The sequence below is a fragment of the Chroicocephalus ridibundus genome, chromosome 16, assembly GCF_963924245.1.
Source record: "Chroicocephalus ridibundus chromosome 16, bChrRid1.1, whole genome shotgun sequence".
Classification (NCBI taxonomy): Eukaryota; Metazoa; Chordata; class Aves; order Charadriiformes; family Laridae; genus Chroicocephalus; species Chroicocephalus ridibundus.
In genome coordinates this window covers 10243323-10261100 of record NC_086299.1, presented here as the reverse complement: position 1 = coordinate 10261100, position 17778 = coordinate 10243323, and the positions used below count along the sequence as shown (strand labels likewise).

The window sequence follows — 17778 nt, the reverse complement described above, 5'->3', positions numbered from 1 at the left end:
TGCCCAGAGAGTGCTGGAGCTTCCAAAATGAGCTGGAAATGGTGGTTTTTCACAGGTTTGGTGGGGCCAAGCCAGCCTTCGAGGCTGCGAGAGGCTGAAACCCACCTTCTGAACTGCCCTTCCCCTTCCCAGTTTGCCCCCTCTATGCAGGATCTCACCCCCCAACATATCACCCCAGTGCTGGGGTCACCTATCGGGACCGTCAGGTTTTAGGGCAGTGAACGGACCAAAAGCTTCCTCAAACAATTCCTGGAAGAAAGCAGCCCTTTTCCAGCAATACCCCAATCCTTTCCTCTATTTTCCGAAGTTCACCAACACCTCTGACCCTCCTACTACACTTTTCGCCGTGTGTTTGTGAGCACCTCTGCTGTGCCAGGTACGTGAGGGACTGGAAAAAGAGCTGGTGATGCTCCGAAAGAAGAGCTCGGCGCTGTAAACTCCAGCTGCCCGCGGTGATACTACAGTTCCCAGGTGCTAATAAAGCCAGCAGGAAAAACAGGAGGAAAAACTGAAATGGAGAGGAACCAGAGGCGGTAGGAAGGGCGCGAATCCAGCTGGCACTTGCTCAGACTCGCCAAATCTGCAGGGTTTGTCGGCCAAATTGTCCTATGTGGGGAGTATGGAAGAGAGACCCGTCTGCTTTTTCCTCTTAGGGGAAAAAAAAAAAAATGGTAAAAGGAGGGCTGGGGGGAGACATAGACTTTGGAGGAGCTTTAAGGCAGAGCCAGGCTCCTTCGCATGGCTAGCACGCCTTGGGAGCTTCAGCAGACAATATGGTGAAAATGATGGGGTTCTTTTTTTCTTTTTTCCTTTCTAAATGGGCAAAAAGAAGTGATATATCTAAAGATACTGGAGCTGGGAGGCTCATTCGCAGCTGTGTTTACAGGCAGCTATTTCTGTAGAACAGAGGGAGCCGTAGACGTCAATTTGCTTTTGGTACGAATTTCCTTCCGCACGGAGGGGTGTACCAGGAGAAGTGCCGCGCTCGGGAGTCGGTCGGTGGAATGGCACCGGGCACTGACTCCCCGGCCCCAGCTTTACTCACACCCTAAAAATTATTAAAAGCAAAGTCTTTACGAGCCGTGGAGGGGGATCTGTCTTCCCAGCAGGCTGCAGACGGGAGAGATGTGCTGTGAGCGCAGCAGCTCTCCGGGATGTCTGGAGATCCATCAGTCCTCGGGCAAACCCCCTACCAGGATAAAAGTTCCTCCTTTGTTCTCCCGTTTTCGGGGAGCTGGGTATTATTTGGCCTTTTGCGGAGGTCATTCTCATTTCTCTCTTTAGCTGTTCTGGTGGGGAATCGGCAGTCGAACTGGCAGGCGGTTGGCTGTAGAGGAAAAATGGCTCAGGAAAAAAAAAATACTTGGAGCCCCCTCTTGTAGCTAAATATTTGTTCCTGGCCACAGATGGAAATAGTCCCCATTTGGGTCTTCTTTACGGGCTGGCAACGCTTGGTGGGGCTTTTTTCCTCCAAAAAAACCTCATCGTTTTCCATTTCACCCCATTTCCCACAAGCAGTTTGAGGTAGCTGCGAGCTCACCTCCTCCCAGGCGTTTCCCTGTGCAGAACGAAAAGCACAAAGGGAAAATAAAGAGCACTCGAGTCGTCTTCCCTCCACCACCGGCTCCACTAATAACTTCTGGCACTACACAGTGCGCTGGTTTGGTGCGGCTGTGCCCTGTAGATAGCACTTCAGTCAGTAAGAAACTATTCCAGTCGCACGGTTACTCTTACTGGAGGCCACCGCGGCGGCTCAAGCGGCGTTGGCAGCTCGCAGGAGCTTTTCTTCGGAGATCACACCTCGCAGGAGGGCGAGCCTCGGGGTACACTGCAGCCCTCGTGCGTCGGCGTGCACAGGCGTCACGTCCCAAACCTGACCTGCACAAACCCAATTGTTTAATAATTCCGAGTCTGACTCAAAAGGCAAAACGGACTCAAGACCCTTCTACCAATTTTTGGCCACCGGGTGCTGTGCTGCGTCTTGCTGTTGTGAACACCACAAAGTCAGTCCAGATTCTCCCCCTTCAGATTTGTATTTTAAAACTCAAAATTACGCAAAATGGGGCTGTTGCGGAGATGTGGATAGATGTGACTCATTGGGTGGGTTTTCTTCAGCGCGCAAGACCCCCATCATTCTTCTGTCGACTTCCAGTTGCAACACTAGTTACTCGCCAAGCGCCTGAACATACCACCAAGAGAGCTGTGTAACAAAAGAAGCTTTTCACGTTTAAAGGTTTGTGATTGCTTTAAAGTATTACTGCAGCTACTACGAGGATGCAGCAGACGGGACACAAATAAGCTATGGAAAACTTTCTCACAGCAGCCGGCGTACCTCAGGCTGGGTGACCTGGGATGGCAATACCTGCCGGCATGGAGAAGGTGCTGGGAGCGTTTCCCTGGGACGTGCGGCGCGGCAGGAACGTCGGTAGGTGCCAGGCGGCTGGAATGAGCCCTCGGGAGCCAGCGGTGGGGCAGGACAAGTCAGGACAACCCAGCAGCTGCTTGAATCTGCTCTGAGGTCCTTTTTATCTCCCTGAGACGGCACAAACCGCCTTTGCCCCTGCCGAGCTCAGCCCGGCGATGGTCGTGAGCAGGGCTGTGAAACACTGAAGATGGCAGCGACACGGCAGCCCTTGGGGGTGGTGAAGGCATGGTGTGGGGGCGTGAGGAGGATGCCTGCCCCCCACCAGGGCAGGCCTAGACAGCCCTCCCTACACTGATCCCCATGGCCAGAGGTGGGCTGCTGGGCCTCCCTCACAGCCGCCACGTCTCCCTCAGGGCTGCCATGTCACCTTCAGGGCCACTAGCCATCCCCCACAGCTGCCACGTCACGCTCGGGGCCACTGGCTTTCCCTCAGAGCTGCCACGTCACTTTTGGGGCTGCCAGCCCTCCCTCACAGCTGCCATGTCACCCTCAGGGCCGTTGGCCCTCCCTCAGAGCCACCATGTCACCTTCAAGGCTGCCAGCCCTCCCTTACAGCCACCATGTCACCCTCGGGGCTGCTAGTCCTCCCTCAGAGCTGCCATGTCACCCTCAGGGCCACCAGCCATCCCTCACAGCCGCCATGTCACCCTCAGGGCTGCTAGTCCTCCCTCACAGCCGCCACGTCACCCTCAGGGCGGTCAGCCCTCCCTCAGAGCCACCATGTCACCCTCAAGGCTGCTGGCCCTCCCTCACAGCCGCCATGTCACCCTCAGGGCTGCCAGCCCTCCCTCAGAGACACCATATCACCCCACTAGGGCCGCCAGCCCTCCCTCACAGTCGCCATGTCACCCTCAGGGGTCCCAGCCCTGATGAGGCGCTGCGGCCCTGTCCAGTCCCCCCGGGAGCCTGGGATGTGGCTGGGGAGGCCATAAGGGCTGGCAACAGGGCTGGGGGTGAGTTTTTGGGCAGGGGGAAAGCTGGGCCCCCCTCACAGCCGAGGGTCGCTGAAGTCTTTCCGGGCCCAGCCGAAACCGCCCGAAGCTGCGGCCTCGCCGTTACCGAGAGGTTCCGAAGAGACCCGAGCGCCTCCCGAGGATTCCCGAAGCTTCCCGAACTCCCTAACGCCCTCGGTGTCCGGAAAGAGCCGAAGTTTCCCGAGCGCTCGAGGGTCACGGGAGGTGCCGGGCTGAGCGCGGAGGGAAGCGAAGGGTTGCGGAAGGAGCCGAAGGCTGCCGAGCAGCTCCGAAAAGAGCCGAAGGTTGCCGAGCGCCACTCGCCAGCGAGAGACTCCGGAAAGAGCCGAAGGTTGCCGAGCGGCTGTGGGCCGAGCGGCTCCGGAAAGAGCCGAAAGTTGCCGAGCGTATCCGGAAAGAGTCGAGGTTTGCCGAGCGCTGCTCGCCAGCGAGGGTCTCCGGAAAGAGCCGAAGGTTGCCGAGCGGCTGTGGGCCGAGCGGCTCCGGAAAGAGCCGAAGGTTGCCGAACGCCGGTGGGCCGAGCGGCTCCGGAGCGGCCCGAAGGCGCCCGAGCGTCCGTCCTGCCGGACTGCTGGAGGCGGCCGCAGCGCCATGTTTGATGCTCCGCTACTTCAGTGAGGAAAATCCGCCGGCATCGCCCGAGAGCCGCCACCGCGAAGGGCTCCGCTGCCCCCGGGGAGGGGGACCGAGACCCCCCGCCGCCGGCGGCTCATGAGCAGCGCGGCCTGAGCCGCCGCCTCCCCCCCCTCCCCTCCCCGCCGGCCCCTCTCCCGTCCCCTCCCCGCGCCGAGCCCTCCGGGAGGCGCGTTGTCACGGAGACCGGCGCCGGTGCCGGCCCGCCGCGCTGCCCCGGCCGCCGCACCGGCCCCCGGCCCGCTCCCCGGCTCCCCCCCGGCCCCGGCCCCGCTCCCCGCCGGGGGGTGGTGGCTCGGCTTGGCGATGAGTTTACCGCAGAAGGCGGCTTTGAAACCCGGCGCGGCGGCGGCGGCGGCGGCGGCGGCGGGGACCGGCCCCGGGAGCGGGGCGGCGGCAGCGGCGGCGGGGCCGCCTCCCCCCCCGGCTCCCCCTCACCCGGCGCCGGCGCCTCACCCCACCATCAGGGCCTTGCCGCCCCAGCCGCCCCAGCAGTATCCTTTGCCCCGGGTGAGGCGGGGGGGGGGGGGGGGGGGGGGGAGGCGAGGGGCCGCGGGGGCCCCCTCAGCCCCAGGGGGGGTGTGTGGGGGGGTGTGGGGAGGGGGCGGCCCGCGGGGGGTGGGGGTGGCGGTTGGGGGGTCCCCACTCCTTTATGTGTGTGTGTGTGTGTGTGTTTGTGTGCCCCCCCCTTCCCCGCCGTGTAAAGGGGGGGCTGCACCTGCTGGGGGGTGTGGGGACCCCCCTCTCTGCCGACGGGCTGGTTTGGGGGGTCCCCCCCCCTTTCCTCTGGGGAAGGCAGAGGGTCCCCCTTCCCCCCACCCCCTCCCCCCCGAGCAGCGGTGACCCCCAAGGGTAAACTTTTAATTATAAATCCCTCCTCAGTTTTGCCTCCGCTCCTGCCCAGGTAAGTGCTTTGGTTTTCTTGTGGTTTTTATTTTTCCAGGTGAATTTAAACCCTTTTTTTTTTTTTAAATTTTTTTATTTTTTTTTAATTTTATTTCCCCGAGCTGGGGCCGATTTTGCTGCGACTTATTTATTTAATTTAATTTCTTCTTCTTATTATTATTTTTTTTTTTTTTCTTAACTTGGCTGGGGGTGGGGTGGGGGGGGCGAAATCAATCTCAGGTGGCACGTCGCCCCGAGCCGCTTTCTCGGTGCGATGGCGAGAAGGCTCCCACTCAAAATACATATATATATATATATATATATATAAAAAAATAAATATATATATCCCACTGGCAAAAACGGCCACGCAACTGCTACAAAAGAGAGGCCGGCGGTGGCGGCTGCTGCGAATGTTTTTTAAAGGTCTTGGGTTCTCTGCTGCGACTAGGCCCCACGTCAGGAGGGAAATACTGCAGGGATCAGCAGGAAAGTGGGGTGGCCAGCCCGCCTGCCCGGGGGAGGTTTTGTTTCCAGCCTCCCACAGCATCCCCTGGAAAATTGGCTTTTTTTTTCTTCCCCCCACCCCCCCACCCCTTCCCCCCCCCCCAAAGTTGTTTTGTTTTTGGTTTTGTTTTGGTTTTTTTGGGGGGGTGGGGTGGGGATTATGAAGTTAAAAACACGCTCAGTGAAAATATCACTAGCGTGTTAGTCCGGGCGTGCGGTGCAGGGCACAAGCAGGAGCGTGTTTTGCTATTTATCGGTGGCGGCGGCTTACATTTTTAAGGTGGAAGTGTTTTGTTTTGGTTATTTTTTTCTTTTTTTTTTTTTTTTTTTTTTTTTGCTGAGGGCTGTTTCAGCTGTGTGGTGGTGTGTCTGTGCTCTTCAAGAAATGTGTTCCCTGTGCATAAGCATTTTTATTGCTCTCACTTTCATTTTTGAGGTGGGAAAACCGAGCCCTTTTATAATCAGTTTAGGTCCATTGTTTTCTTCAGCTTCCGGCAAGAATCATTCTTGCCATGACCACAAATACGTTGCTTAAATCATGAGACTGTTGACGTTACAGATTTGTTTGGGTCAAGTGAAAAAAAAAAAAAAAAAACACAAACCCAACAAAATCCAACCCAACAAAACCTCTGAAGGTTTTGGAGAGTGCTGCGGAGGGCCGGACTCTCCGCTGGGTGTTTTTTTGGCCGGCTCGTGCTGTTCGGTAACGCCAGCGTGTGCTTTATTTTTGTGTGTGTGGGGGGGAAACAAAACCCAAAGTGGGAAGGTGCTGTCATGGCAAAGTCAGCGGGATGGTGGTACGGAACTGTTGCTCAGGGGAGATTTTGCTCAGTTTTGAGTGATGTGCCAAGTGTTACGGTGGGAACGCTGGCCAGCGTGCACCTAAGGAGTCCCCGCTCAGCTGATCTTCCCAGCAAGGTGCTGGTTTGTCTGGAAAGAGTTTTTTTTTTTTGTTTTGTTTGGTTTTTTTAATGGGAAACGTGATGCCTGACGGTTGAAGGGATGAAGTTTGCCTGGGTCCGGGATCAGGAGCGTGCTGGGCTTTCCAAAGCACTTTTATTTTCGAGTAATCGTTAAAAGCGCCGTGGAGGGACTTGACTGACTTCTCCGACCTCGTTGAGGGTGAGCTTTGGTGGTGGTTTGCCGGAGCGGCCGTGCCGCCGTAGCCGGGACAGGAGGACACCGTTGGTTTTGGTGAGTGTTGTCACAAAACGCCTTGCCGTGCGCGAGGGGATGAAGCTTGGCTTTACCTCTGAGCACAGCCTGAAAATAAAAAGCCTTGGAAGGAACCGGCAAGACCCCAAAGGAGCCGGAGACGGTGTGGCCGCGTGTCCCATCGCCGGGACCCAACTTGACGCCCAGGGCAAGAGGAAACGGAGAAGCGTTAGGTAGATGTGACAAGCTGACGTTACAAAGGTGGGGAGGTTAGAATGGTCGAGTCTAATTTTTATTTATAGCCATGCCTGTTTTGAAAACATACTGTGTTTGACTGATACTGCCTCTTAACTTTTAAACTGAATAATCTGGCCTTGTAATATATACAAACGGCGTGTTCTTGATACCTTTTGGGTGAGCTGTGTTCAGGTGTCCTGGCTGGTTTTTTTGTGTTGGTTTTTTTTTTTTTTTTTTTTTTCCCTCCGCCGAAACTTGTGCGCTCTTTCAGGTAGTAAATAAAAACTGTTACCTTTGCGAAGAGCTGCCGCAAAAGCGAGGCGTGGGGGAGCATAGTTCATCTCTGATTTACTGGAGTGCGGAGGGTCATCTGAGTTCAGCCTTATTTTTAGCTCTGTTTGGTTTCTTTTTTTTTTTTTTTTTTTTCCCCCCCCTCTTCCCTCTCTGTTTTGATAGGAGTGTTGAGACAGCGTTACCCCACAGCAGATAAAGAAGAGTCGCAGGTTTCTTCTGGCAGCTCCGAGCCGAGCGCTGCACGGTCTCCTCCTCACGGCAGCGCCAGGGTTTATTTGTTGATGTGAAGGATTATTAGATGGTCATAGGTAGATTTGAGGCTCCGACTTGGGCTTTTTTTTTAAACTGGAACGTTTTCCGCGTGGTGAGCTTTGCGTCTTTGGAAATACGTGTGGTTTTAGTACTTAATACATCATGAAATTAAATGGCTGTCTGTATAATTGAAAAAAGAAGAATTGGGCGAGAACGAGCTGTAGGAAAAAGCTGCTTGCTCCGTGTGCGTTATAGAAAGGCATTAGCCAGGGAAAAGAAAAATACAGGGAGAAGAAGGAATCTTTAAAAATTATTTCTTGAAGGAAAGCAAATCTGGAGAGTGATGGACACACAGAACAGGAATGTTTTGACGGGAGTTCCGTTCTGTTACGTGCTGAATAGGAAGTTACTGGAGCTGCTGACAAGACAGAGCTTTGAAAAGTTTCCTTGACACAGTGGCTTCAAGAAGGCAAATTTTCTGTGGAAAAGTAAGTTGGGATAACGTTGTGGCTCTGGTAGTGGTGAGTGTTCAATGAGCATTCAGTCAGACCTGATTTGGGGAAGAAATTGTGCTCAGAAGTTGTCAGTGTGGACAAATCCTCCGTTTCCGACCCTCCTTTGGGAGGGCTGGGCGAGGGAGGGTGTAACTGTGGCCGCGAAGTGACACACGGAGGGATGTTACCAACAATAAATCCCCACCTGCCCACCTTTGCTTTGGCTTTCAGAGTGCCTCTGAGGAATGAGTTCCAGATGAAGTCGATCGTTCCGTAGCGAGACTTCTTCCATAAAAATGTAGACTCACGAAGGTACGCTCCGGGCTGAACCTCACCGCAGACCTTTGTGCTTTTAACCTGCGTGCTAAACGACACCGTGTTTCTTGACTCTCCCTCATGCTCCCGCTGAAGAGTGGAGTATTTTTTGGTGTGTGTTATAATAAGCTGCTCTTTAAAAAGTCCCCACGCTGTGAATAAATTTTGTGGATCAATATAATTAGGTCACCAGTTTCTTCCCAGCCCAGACATGGGCAAACATTGCGCTAGAAAGGACAAACGGATTGATTTGGGTTGAACTTGGGTAACGTGGTGCGTCTGCTGGCTCTTCAGGGTTAATGTAACGCTCTTCCTCGGAGCCAAAGTAGAGCCATCTTGGGCTCTGGGCTGGTGGCAGTAGGTTTTTGTTTTCTTTTCCAAACTTCCTTGCATTTGGAGGGAGTTCAGCTTCCTGGTTGTTGATGGTCTCTGTGCAGGCACCAGTAAACTTGACCTTAATAGATCGCCGTCGCTGTTTCGGCGTGGGGTTGGGTAGCTCTGGGCCCGGGTATTTTTCAGGTTGTTGCAGCGGGGCAATCGCGGCAGGTTCAGGATGGGCTTTAACAGGCGGTCATTTAAAATCTGTCTCCTCTTCCCCTGCTTTAATTCCGTTTCTGAGAAGCGGAGAGGAAGGGTCAGCGTTTGGGGGCTTTTTGTGTGAAGTACATCATCGCTGTGCGTGGAAACCTGGGTTTTTCTAAAGTTGCCTTGGTAATCGAGTGTCTCTTTTAGTTTTTCCTGAGTTGCTTTAGCTAACTGTGCTGTAGTCCCTTTCAGAAAGCGGCGTGCTGGTTCCTGCTCTGTTGGGTGGCATCTTCTGGATGCGAGCGGCTTCCCAAAAGCCCAGGAGAATGGCAAGAAATCCAGGATGGCTTTCAGGAATGGAAGAGACTGTGTGAAGTCGGGGTGAGGTTCTGGCAGCGCTCACCCAGAGTTTGGATGGGGGCCAGGCCATGCTGCTGGAGTAGGCCTGCGTTGGTAATCTTCTAGTTAAACTAAGACCGTTGAGGTGGATTTGAGTGCGTGGGGTTTTCAGTCTTAGTGAGCAAAGAGTTGAGCTGGAAGAGAAAGTGCCCAAGAATTTCTCCGAGGAGAACATCTTCAGCGTGCGCTGAAGGATCAGGGTCTCTGGGTTGCTGCGATACCCTCTGGGAGTTGTGAGCCAACGCCATCGTCCCTCCCCGCTTGCTTCCATTGCGAGTGGCTTTTTTCCGGAGTATGTGATGCAGCGTCTCTATGTGCTCTCCGGGGTTTATCTCTTGATGACTTTGAAGATGAGGACCCAGGGATTAGGAAGTCAGCGTGAAGAGCGTGATGGTGTCTGTGGTGCAAAGCGCCGTGCCTCCCTGCGCCTCGGCTGGATCGCCTCTGTCTTCTGGGCGGCTTTTACGTTGACTGGAACTAAGAGGCGAACACGGTCAGAAGTCCTCTTCCAGATGCCGGCGGCAGCTGCTCATGAGGAAGGGCGTTCGGAGCGTTGCAGTCATGAAAGGGAAGGAGTGGTGAGAGGTGGGAAGGAGGGGAGGAACGGGGCTGAGATCAGAGGTGTTCCTCGCTCTCTGGTTCTTTGAGTTCAGGAATGAGCTTTCTGAAGTCGCGGCTGGCTGAAGGGGAAGAAGGGGCAGCGGCGTTCCCTGAGAAGTGTTCCATGTAGGAGTGTCTGAAGCCGTGGAGACCCTACATCTGGGGAGGGTATGCAGCAGGAGAGAAGCTTTGGAAATGCGGAGACTTTCCCTGCCGCTCCGTGGTAGTGGCTTTTCTGCAGGGGAGGAACGGGCACGCGTTTGTGAGAGTATTGCCAAAAAATTAAGTGCTTTTAGACCTCTCTGCCATCTCCCCTGTTGATGTTCCCCAACCTTGGCATATCTTAGCGTTCTTTCAAGCAGAAGTAGCTTTAATTTATTTAATGACAAAAGCTAATCATGTTATAGCGCAGATATGTCACTTTACCAACTTTGTAAGATTTTTGTGGTGGAATGTCTTGGAGAAAAGCATTCTTCCAAAGCTGTGATTTCAGATGGCTTATTTTCTTCTCATATCTGAAGACATGACTGTGTAACGTTCTCTGGCCGAAGTCTGCGGGAGAAGGTTGCTTTAGCCATTTAAATATATATGTTTTTAATGTGCAGTATTGATTTTTGGAGCACAGTTTGTGTTTATTGTCTATAGTATGGTAAGAAGCCGGTGAGAGAGTAACAGGAGGCTTAGAACAAAAAACCTCCGTTTTAGATATCGGGACGTAGAAGGACTTTCATCTGTGTGTTATGGGTTTTGTCCATCCTCTTGGGGTGAAAGGCTCTTTCCTGTCGTTAGCAAATGCTGGGATGTGTCGAGCTGCTGCGTTTGCTCCATTTTTGTTCCGTAGTAAGAGTTGAGCAGTGAAGATCCCTCTTTAGAAGTCGTAGGTAACCTATATTTTCTTTCTCTCCCTAATCTGGCAATTTCAGGGCTAGTCAACTGTCAAGTTTAGTTGTGTGTAAATCCGCTAATATGATTAGAGTTGCTGGAATTTTTACTCTGGGGAATTATAGATGGGTAGTAGCACTGTTTTACAGGCATTTCTTTAGTAGGGAACTTTATCTGTGGCTTGACTGTGTCTGCTAGCTATTGCAAAGGCTTTTCTGGAATGAATGGGAAAGAGAAAACGGGCGTTTGTTACAGGGCATGAGGACGTGGGTGGAGGAGTTGTGTGCCCCATGGTCTGGGGGAACCAGGGGAATTAATTTTTCTTCTTTTTTTATGGGAATGTTGATGATATGACTTCACATGGTACTGTGGTGTACACTTGTTGGTAATTCCAAGAACCTCTCCTGTGTACAGCTTTCCTTTCCAAACGGCGGACTTGGTTTTGCCTCCCAAATAGGAAATGATGATGTGGAACAGCTGGAAGAAGAAAATAGAATGGGTTCTTAAAAAAGGAAAGGATCAAAGGGAGGAGAGCAAAATGAGCTTTTAGGCTAGTGAAATTTTCTAGTGCATGTTATTCTTATGTTTTATTATATACGTTTGGAAGATGTCCCAGAACACGCTCTCTCCCTTCGTAGTAGGTGATGGCACGCTGTTGCTGATGGGACCTGAGTCAAATTGCTGTTGGGCATGTAACTAGGTTAATGGGACAGCAGGATTTTTTTTTCTTTCCTGAAAGGAAAATTACGTGCTCCCTATTCTGTTTGTACCTGAAGAATTGTTTTTTACCTTGGTTTGCTGTGTAGTCATCTGAGGTGAAGAGAAAAGGACGAGTTTCCCCACACCGAGATCGTATCAGGTTTCTGCTACCAAAAATAATGCGTTTCTGCTGTTGGTTGTACCACCTTTGTGTATCCTTTGTCTGGATGAGAGTTAAAATATTTCTAGAGCTTTAAATATTCCCGAAGAAAAGCAAAGTGGCTTCTAAAACGTGCATCTTGAAAGAAAAACATAGCCAGTCCTCGACCGATACCAGTAGCGTTCTCCAAAACCGTCGGCAAAGTGTTGAAATGGGCTGGGACTTGTCGAGATGCACGGGGCAGCTGCTCCGTTCCAGGCGGCTGAACTCGGCAGGAATGAGACTCATCCTCTGGAGTAAGAGTATCTGCATGGGAATTACTCTAAAAAGTCAGAAACACGAAGACTATCTGTGCTTTTATCAGAGGAGCGGACTTGACGTGGTGCATCCTCGGGGTGGTAGGAAAAGAAATCTCGCTGCTGATCTTTGAGTTTGCTCTCGATGCTGTGAAAACACCGAGCGAGGAAGAGTTAATGCAGTTAAAGATCTTAAATAATGCGGGTTTTCCTGAGTTTGGAAAGCTTTTGGGAGGTGGAAACTGATGAACGTTGCACGGATTCTCTCTTTTTCCAGTTGTGAGATGATGATTGTGTATTTGTTTGTGTTTCGGTTTGATTTACACGTGAGAGTGACTGTGCAGGGAGTTACTGAGTTACTAAGAGTGGTCTGATTTAAATGTCTGTGTTGCTGGTGGCGTTTGAAAATCCATTTGAACTAATGCTATGGCTGCGGTAATGGTGGTCTGAAAAAGAGATTTCCCTCTTTTATGCGTTATTAAGAAGTCGTAGAAGTTACTGTGCCTTGAAACAGGCATTTTTCTGGTCTGATTTTGTTCTTTCACCGAAAAGCAAAAATGACAGGAGTCTTCGGTCTTTTCAGGCTAAGCAGGAGACTCTTCCTACAAGCATCAAAGGAAAAGTGTTGTTTTTTTTTTTTAGTGATACTACTTACAGCTTTGGGTTTTTTTAGTCATCCACTGTCTTTGAAAGGCTCCGAACATCCTGAGGAAATATTAAAAAAAAAAAAAAAAAAAGTGCATTTCTACTAAGCGGCGAGACCCAGCCCTGCTGTCCGTGGACTATCACGAGGTGTTCTACAGGACTATCAAGTCCGACGTGAAATTCAGAATGAAATCCGGTCTGAAAACTTTCTGTAAGTCTCGAACTCTGCGTTGTGATGATGTACAGGGTGCCTGAGGCTTGGCACCGGGCACGTTGTTTTTGCAGCGTGCAGCCGGTGAATTTGGAGAGACTCACTGTCTGTGTTATGTTTGAAAGGGAACTCGGCAGGGTGCTATAGCCGAGGGTAGATAACCTGTACCACTTATCTGGGGGGGAAGTCAAGATCTGAACTCAAAAAGCATTTAAAGCATGTTTGTTGTGGCTTTTAATGTGAAATTCGTGGTGCGTCTCGGACTCCGGAGTACGCTGGGAAAGGGATTTCAGCAGTTGGTGATCGATGCCCGGTTTTAGCACAGCGAAGTTTGTGTAGACGGCTCTTTTGGATGTACTGTTCCTTGAGCTGGTGAGGCATCTTCCGACTTCATCTCTCTGTAGAATATAAAGCTGGCTTCGGTTTGCGCCGCCCTTTCTTGCCGGTGCTTACGCAGGTACAAATACTCGTCACCGGATGGTCTCTCTTCAAATACTTCACTTCTCTGGACTCTGTGTTTTGTATTCTAGATTTGCAAAGTGCAAATAATTTGACTGTCAGCCTGTCTGTACAACTCGGGTCTTATGTTTTCCTTCAGCGTTGTGTTTTAAAGTAGATTTCAAAGTGCTTTTGTGTCTGTGTCTTCAACAGAAAAAAAAAAAGATCTAGTTTTTGTTGATACGGAAATATCGCAAAGCGTAATTTTCGATGAGCTTAAGCTGTGCAACTTAATTGTATTGATTATGTTTCCCGAACGCTTTTTTAAATTTAAAAAAAAGTTCATCTGCACAGATAGAGCACTTTATGTTTAAATATTTAGTTCGGAGGTTGTGCACCGAGTTTGACCTGAAATGGTTCCCATTCTCCCCCAAAAAACTTCCTGTTTTGTTGCAGTGTCTGTGGCAGCGGTACCTGGCATTGCAGGCGTTCACCGAAACAATTGTTCCGGCACTTGGCACCGTCCCCATCGCCGCTTGCTGAAGCCAAAGCACACTTTATCCACTCAGGCTGACATTAAGATCATTAAGTAAATGAATGAATTGTACTGTCACCAAATTCCCATTCTGGCAGCCGAAGAACATGTGAATTTTATAGCCGGGACCTCTGTCCAGAATGTCTCATTGAATGGCCTGGATGCCAGGAGTGGGAACAGTCAGCAAAAAGCTTTCGAGTAAAACGTCTGTGCCTTAATGAGAATTACGGCGCGGAGCGGTGTAAAAGCCTGAATTACTAGACATCTGATCATCCAAGATGAGTATTAATCAACCTGTGAAGGGCGTGTAGAAAGAAACTGGAGCACAGCAATAAAACATGGGAGCGGGAGAGCGCCGAAGAGGGGGTGGAGAGCTGCTTCTCCGTTGGCAACGCAGGTCGGTCTTGCTGTCTTAAAGGAGTTTGTTGGGGGAAAAATGCAGCCAAGCCGGGAAGTGTTGAAAGCAGGGATAACACTTGGGCTCCATCAGGGAGTTTGAGGTCTCGCTGGTTGAGCTGAAGTGCTAAAGGGTCAGTGAGGGTTTGGAAGATGTTGGAGAAGCCTGCTGAAGTTCCACCTCCGCGAGGAGAAGGTTGAAAATACTTTCTCCAAGGAGGAGAGTTCACTCGTCAGGCTCAGGTTGCTTTTTATTGTGGTCTGTCTGCATCTATGTTTTTGTTATGTTGCGCTTAAGAGAGTGTTTTTCCTTAGGAATAGGGGACATAAAAGACCTGTAGCACCTGCAGTTGCTGCAGGTGGGTCAAAAATGTCTCCGAATCAATCGCAAAGGAAAAAGTGGAAGTGTGTTTTGACCAGTTAAGTTGGTGAACTGGGTAATTGCATGTCTGCGGGCTGCTTGCGCCGCAGCCCCAAATAACACCAGAGATGCTCTGCACGAGGGATAACTTAAAATGTTTGATTTGGTCCATTCCCCTTCTGAAGTGTAGCAAAACATCAGTGTTTAAGACCAAACTCAGTGCTTTCGTAGTGGAACAAGTAATTTTCTTAGTCTTCTCTTCCTCTCCTCCCCATACCTTAGTGTTTGTCTTGGTTACGGTTAATCTGATAAAAGGCTGCTAAACTAGCACTGGGGACCAACGTGGTCCGCAGTGCATTTGTGTTTTAACAGGCGATGTCACTCGTTGCCATGGTGACGATGAAAGCCAAGTGGTTGGGTAACGTTGAGAAGTTCATAATCTTTGAAGACCTGCTACGAATAGAGTGATAACGGCAGTTTCCGTGCAGTCTGAAACCAGCAAAATCGGGGTTTTTCACTAACCAGGCAAGGAGCGGTCCTGCCTGCTGCGGTGCTCGGTGACCCCTCGGTGCAAACGGTCCCGAGCAAGGAGAAGGCAGGGACAAGTCCTGAAATTCCCTTCTTTCCCATCTGGGATGGCAGATCAGGTACATCTTCGCCGACTTCTACCTGCGTGTTGGTTCAGCTGTGTAGCATTGCTTCAGAGGCCGCTTTGTGTCATACGTGTGCTTGGAAACCTTCCTTGCTGGCCACGCGCGGCAGATGCCGCCTTCCCTCCGTGTTTTACCTCTGCGTTAGTGGCCCGAATTCAACAGGCAGAGCTAATGGAAGTCAAACCAGCGTCTCTTTTAAATGAGAAATGCTCGCAGACTAATTTACTGCTCATATTCAGGCTCATCTGGGATAAATATATTGTTGCTATTACTCTTTTTCTTCAAGCACCCTGTGGAGGTGTGTGTAAAGTGTGCAACTGAGAGCCCTTATGAGGGAAAATTGAACGTGTGGAGGATTGGACCGAGGAGACCCAGAGCTCCTGTCCAGCCTGTATCCCTCTGTGAACTAGGGGGTTTTTGCAGCAGTGTAAGACACGCCATGCTGTCTTCCCGAGACGCCTGCTTTTTCGGGATTTCATTTTGTATGACAGGAGATTTTAACTCGGGAGAAGCCTTAACCTCCGCATGTGGCAAGAGGGTACTTAACGATTTCATTTCATTTTGATAAAGTGCCGAAATAAAGATCGTAGGGGGGAAATCGTGAGGCCTTAACAGAGTTGGGAGTCGAAACGAGCATTAATGCTCTTGAGAAGCGTACTCGTAGAATCCATTGCTCGGCTGACGGAAGGACCATCAGTCTGGGTGACAGCACTGCTGTCACCGCGACCGCTTCCTGACAGATTGACCAGCAGAGCATTACATTTTCCCATGAAGTCACAGCATGCAGTATTAGAGACACGGTAGGAAACGTGGCCGAGTGAATGAGATGGTAAACTCCTAGGCTGTTTGATATTCATGCTTATCACACGGCTACAAAGCCTGGCTTGGAAATAGATGGTTGCTGCTGGAGGGTCCCAAACCCCCAGGGATGCGACAACCGCCGTCCCTGTGGAGAAGAGGCGTGCGTGGGTTGTAGCCTTGTCAGCTATAGTAGCTTATTGGTGATTTTTTTTTTTTTTTTTTTTTTTTTTTAGGGTACGAAGTTTGAGGTAAGTGGGCTGGGGGAGTTCTGAGTTAATGGCGTGCATAGGAAGATAAAAATAAGCAAGCTGTTTTTTAGTGCATCACAGAAATTTAGACTCTGGGGTGAAAATTGCCACAAACGAGCACTGTAGTAGTTGTGTCTGCATTGGGAACTCTTTTTTTTTTTTTTTTTTTTTTCCCCAGTCTTGTGACAACATGCCCCCAGATGGGGATAATTGCTGGTGCTAAAGGGAAGCCGGAGACATATGGTTTAATGTATGAATTCAGTATGAGGGAAGGTAGGCTGTAATACCCACGTGGACATTTTCAGGCTGTAAGCTGAATAAAGGCTGAGTAAAAGCTTGATAACCTTCCTCTGCCATGAGATGGGTGTCCTCCTCTGCCTTCACCTGTGCGTCTTTTCAGTTATGTCATCTGGCCTTCTCCGCTTTCTCTGCTTGGACTTTAATGGTCTTAACTGGTTATGTGTTTGCAGCATAAGCTCAGTGTAGAAATAACTGTGTGTGTGTTAAGTAACTGTTGTGAAGGAAGAAAAAAAAAAAACAACAATCAACCAACCAAACCCACAAAGCAAACGATCCCAATCTTCTCTTCCTGGTGAGGCTGCTGGGATAGAGGAATTGCTGGAGGAAGCTCTCCTCCCCAGCGACCCCACGCTCCGCAGCCCGGACCCCGGCACACGAAGAGTGTCTTGAGCAGGTCAGAGCCGCTCCGAGAGCTGGTATCGGGCCAGGAACTGGTGTTTCAGCTGCTAATCAGGGGAGAGAAGTAGGCTGAATTTGGGGATATTTGTTTTCTTTGAAGTGTCATTCAGTTCGTGTGAGAGACTCTGTGTCTTGGATGTTGTGGTGTGAATTGTTTTAAGGTCAATGATTGAAATACAGAAGTATTTGGCGATAAATGTTATATCAGCAGTTGCATTACAGAATGTGAAAGGTAGAGGATGGGTACGGCTTTAGCTCTGCTGTCTTGTTTCTGGCATTTTATTAAAAATGCTATTTTCTCTGCCGAACTCGGTGTGCACAGGTATCTGATGCAACCAAAGGTGTGGAGGAGAGCCAAAGAACCGTACCTGTTAGTTTGGGAACAGACCAAAAGCTAAAGTAACTGCGGAGAGGAGTGGGCTGGTATGTGTTGCTTGGCCAAATAGGAGATCAAATCCTTGTTCTCCGGGGCTGTCTCCTCCCGATGGCTCCTGTGTGCTCTCCGTCAAGCCGGCTTGCTTGCTTTGCTTATTGCTTTGTTTATTTTTACAGCATTTACCAAGACATTTGCTTAGTCTTAGTCTCATAGCTACTATTCAGGGTAAGGCTACTGGTATTTTTTTTTTAATTTCTCCCTCCCCCCCCCCTTTCAAAATCAAAACATGATGAAGGAAAATAAGGCAATCGTCCCAAGTGTTGGATTTCCCTGTGTTCCCCGACCTCTTCACGGCCGCTGCTTGGGACTTTTGTGGGTGTGCTGTTTCCCTCTGAATGCTTATCTCCTATTAAAGATTCCTGCATTTGCGCCCCCCCCCCCCCCGCCCCCTGCTTCCATCTTAGTTTCTTGAATGATGTAGTTTCTCCACTCTGAAGACGTCCCACGTTAGCTGGGAGCGATGCTCCTGACCGCCTCTGAACTGCTGCCCGTCTGGGATGAGCATCTTCCGTCTGCCCTGGTGACGGTCGCCATTAGTTTGCTCAGTGGCCTCCCTTGATGAAGTTAAGTGACCCAGGACATTTTCCTAGCCTGTCTCTTCTTCTCCCAACCCTTCCATTTGCTTC

General features: G+C 50.6%; 1 protein-coding gene and 1 long non-coding RNA gene across 20 annotated transcripts in view; both read left to right on the top strand.

Annotated features, from left to right (window-relative positions):
- Window positions 1-3788: 3788 nt before the first annotated feature.
- The window catches only part of EIF4G3 (eukaryotic translation initiation factor 4 gamma 3), a 156817-nt gene continuing 142827 nt past the window's right edge, over window positions 3789-17778 (top strand). For 7 of the 19 annotated variants that reach the window (XM_063353964.1, XM_063353962.1, XM_063353960.1 and 4 more), the window contains exon 1: window positions 3843-4526. In XM_063353964.1, coding sequence (XP_063210034.1) covers window positions 4339-4526 — 188 coding nt within the window. In that variant the 5' untranslated portion in view covers window positions 3843-4338. Of the gene's footprint in view, window positions 4527-17778 lie in introns of all 19 variants that reach the window. The other 12 variants (XM_063353959.1, XM_063353951.1, XM_063353955.1 and 9 more) reach the window with 6 other exon arrangements.
- On the top strand, window positions 5776-8265 carry LOC134524118 (uncharacterized). Its single transcript, XR_010073496.1, has 3 exons — window positions 5776-6837; window positions 7270-7847; window positions 8085-8265. It is a non-coding gene; the product is annotated as an uncharacterized LOC134524118 (long non-coding RNA).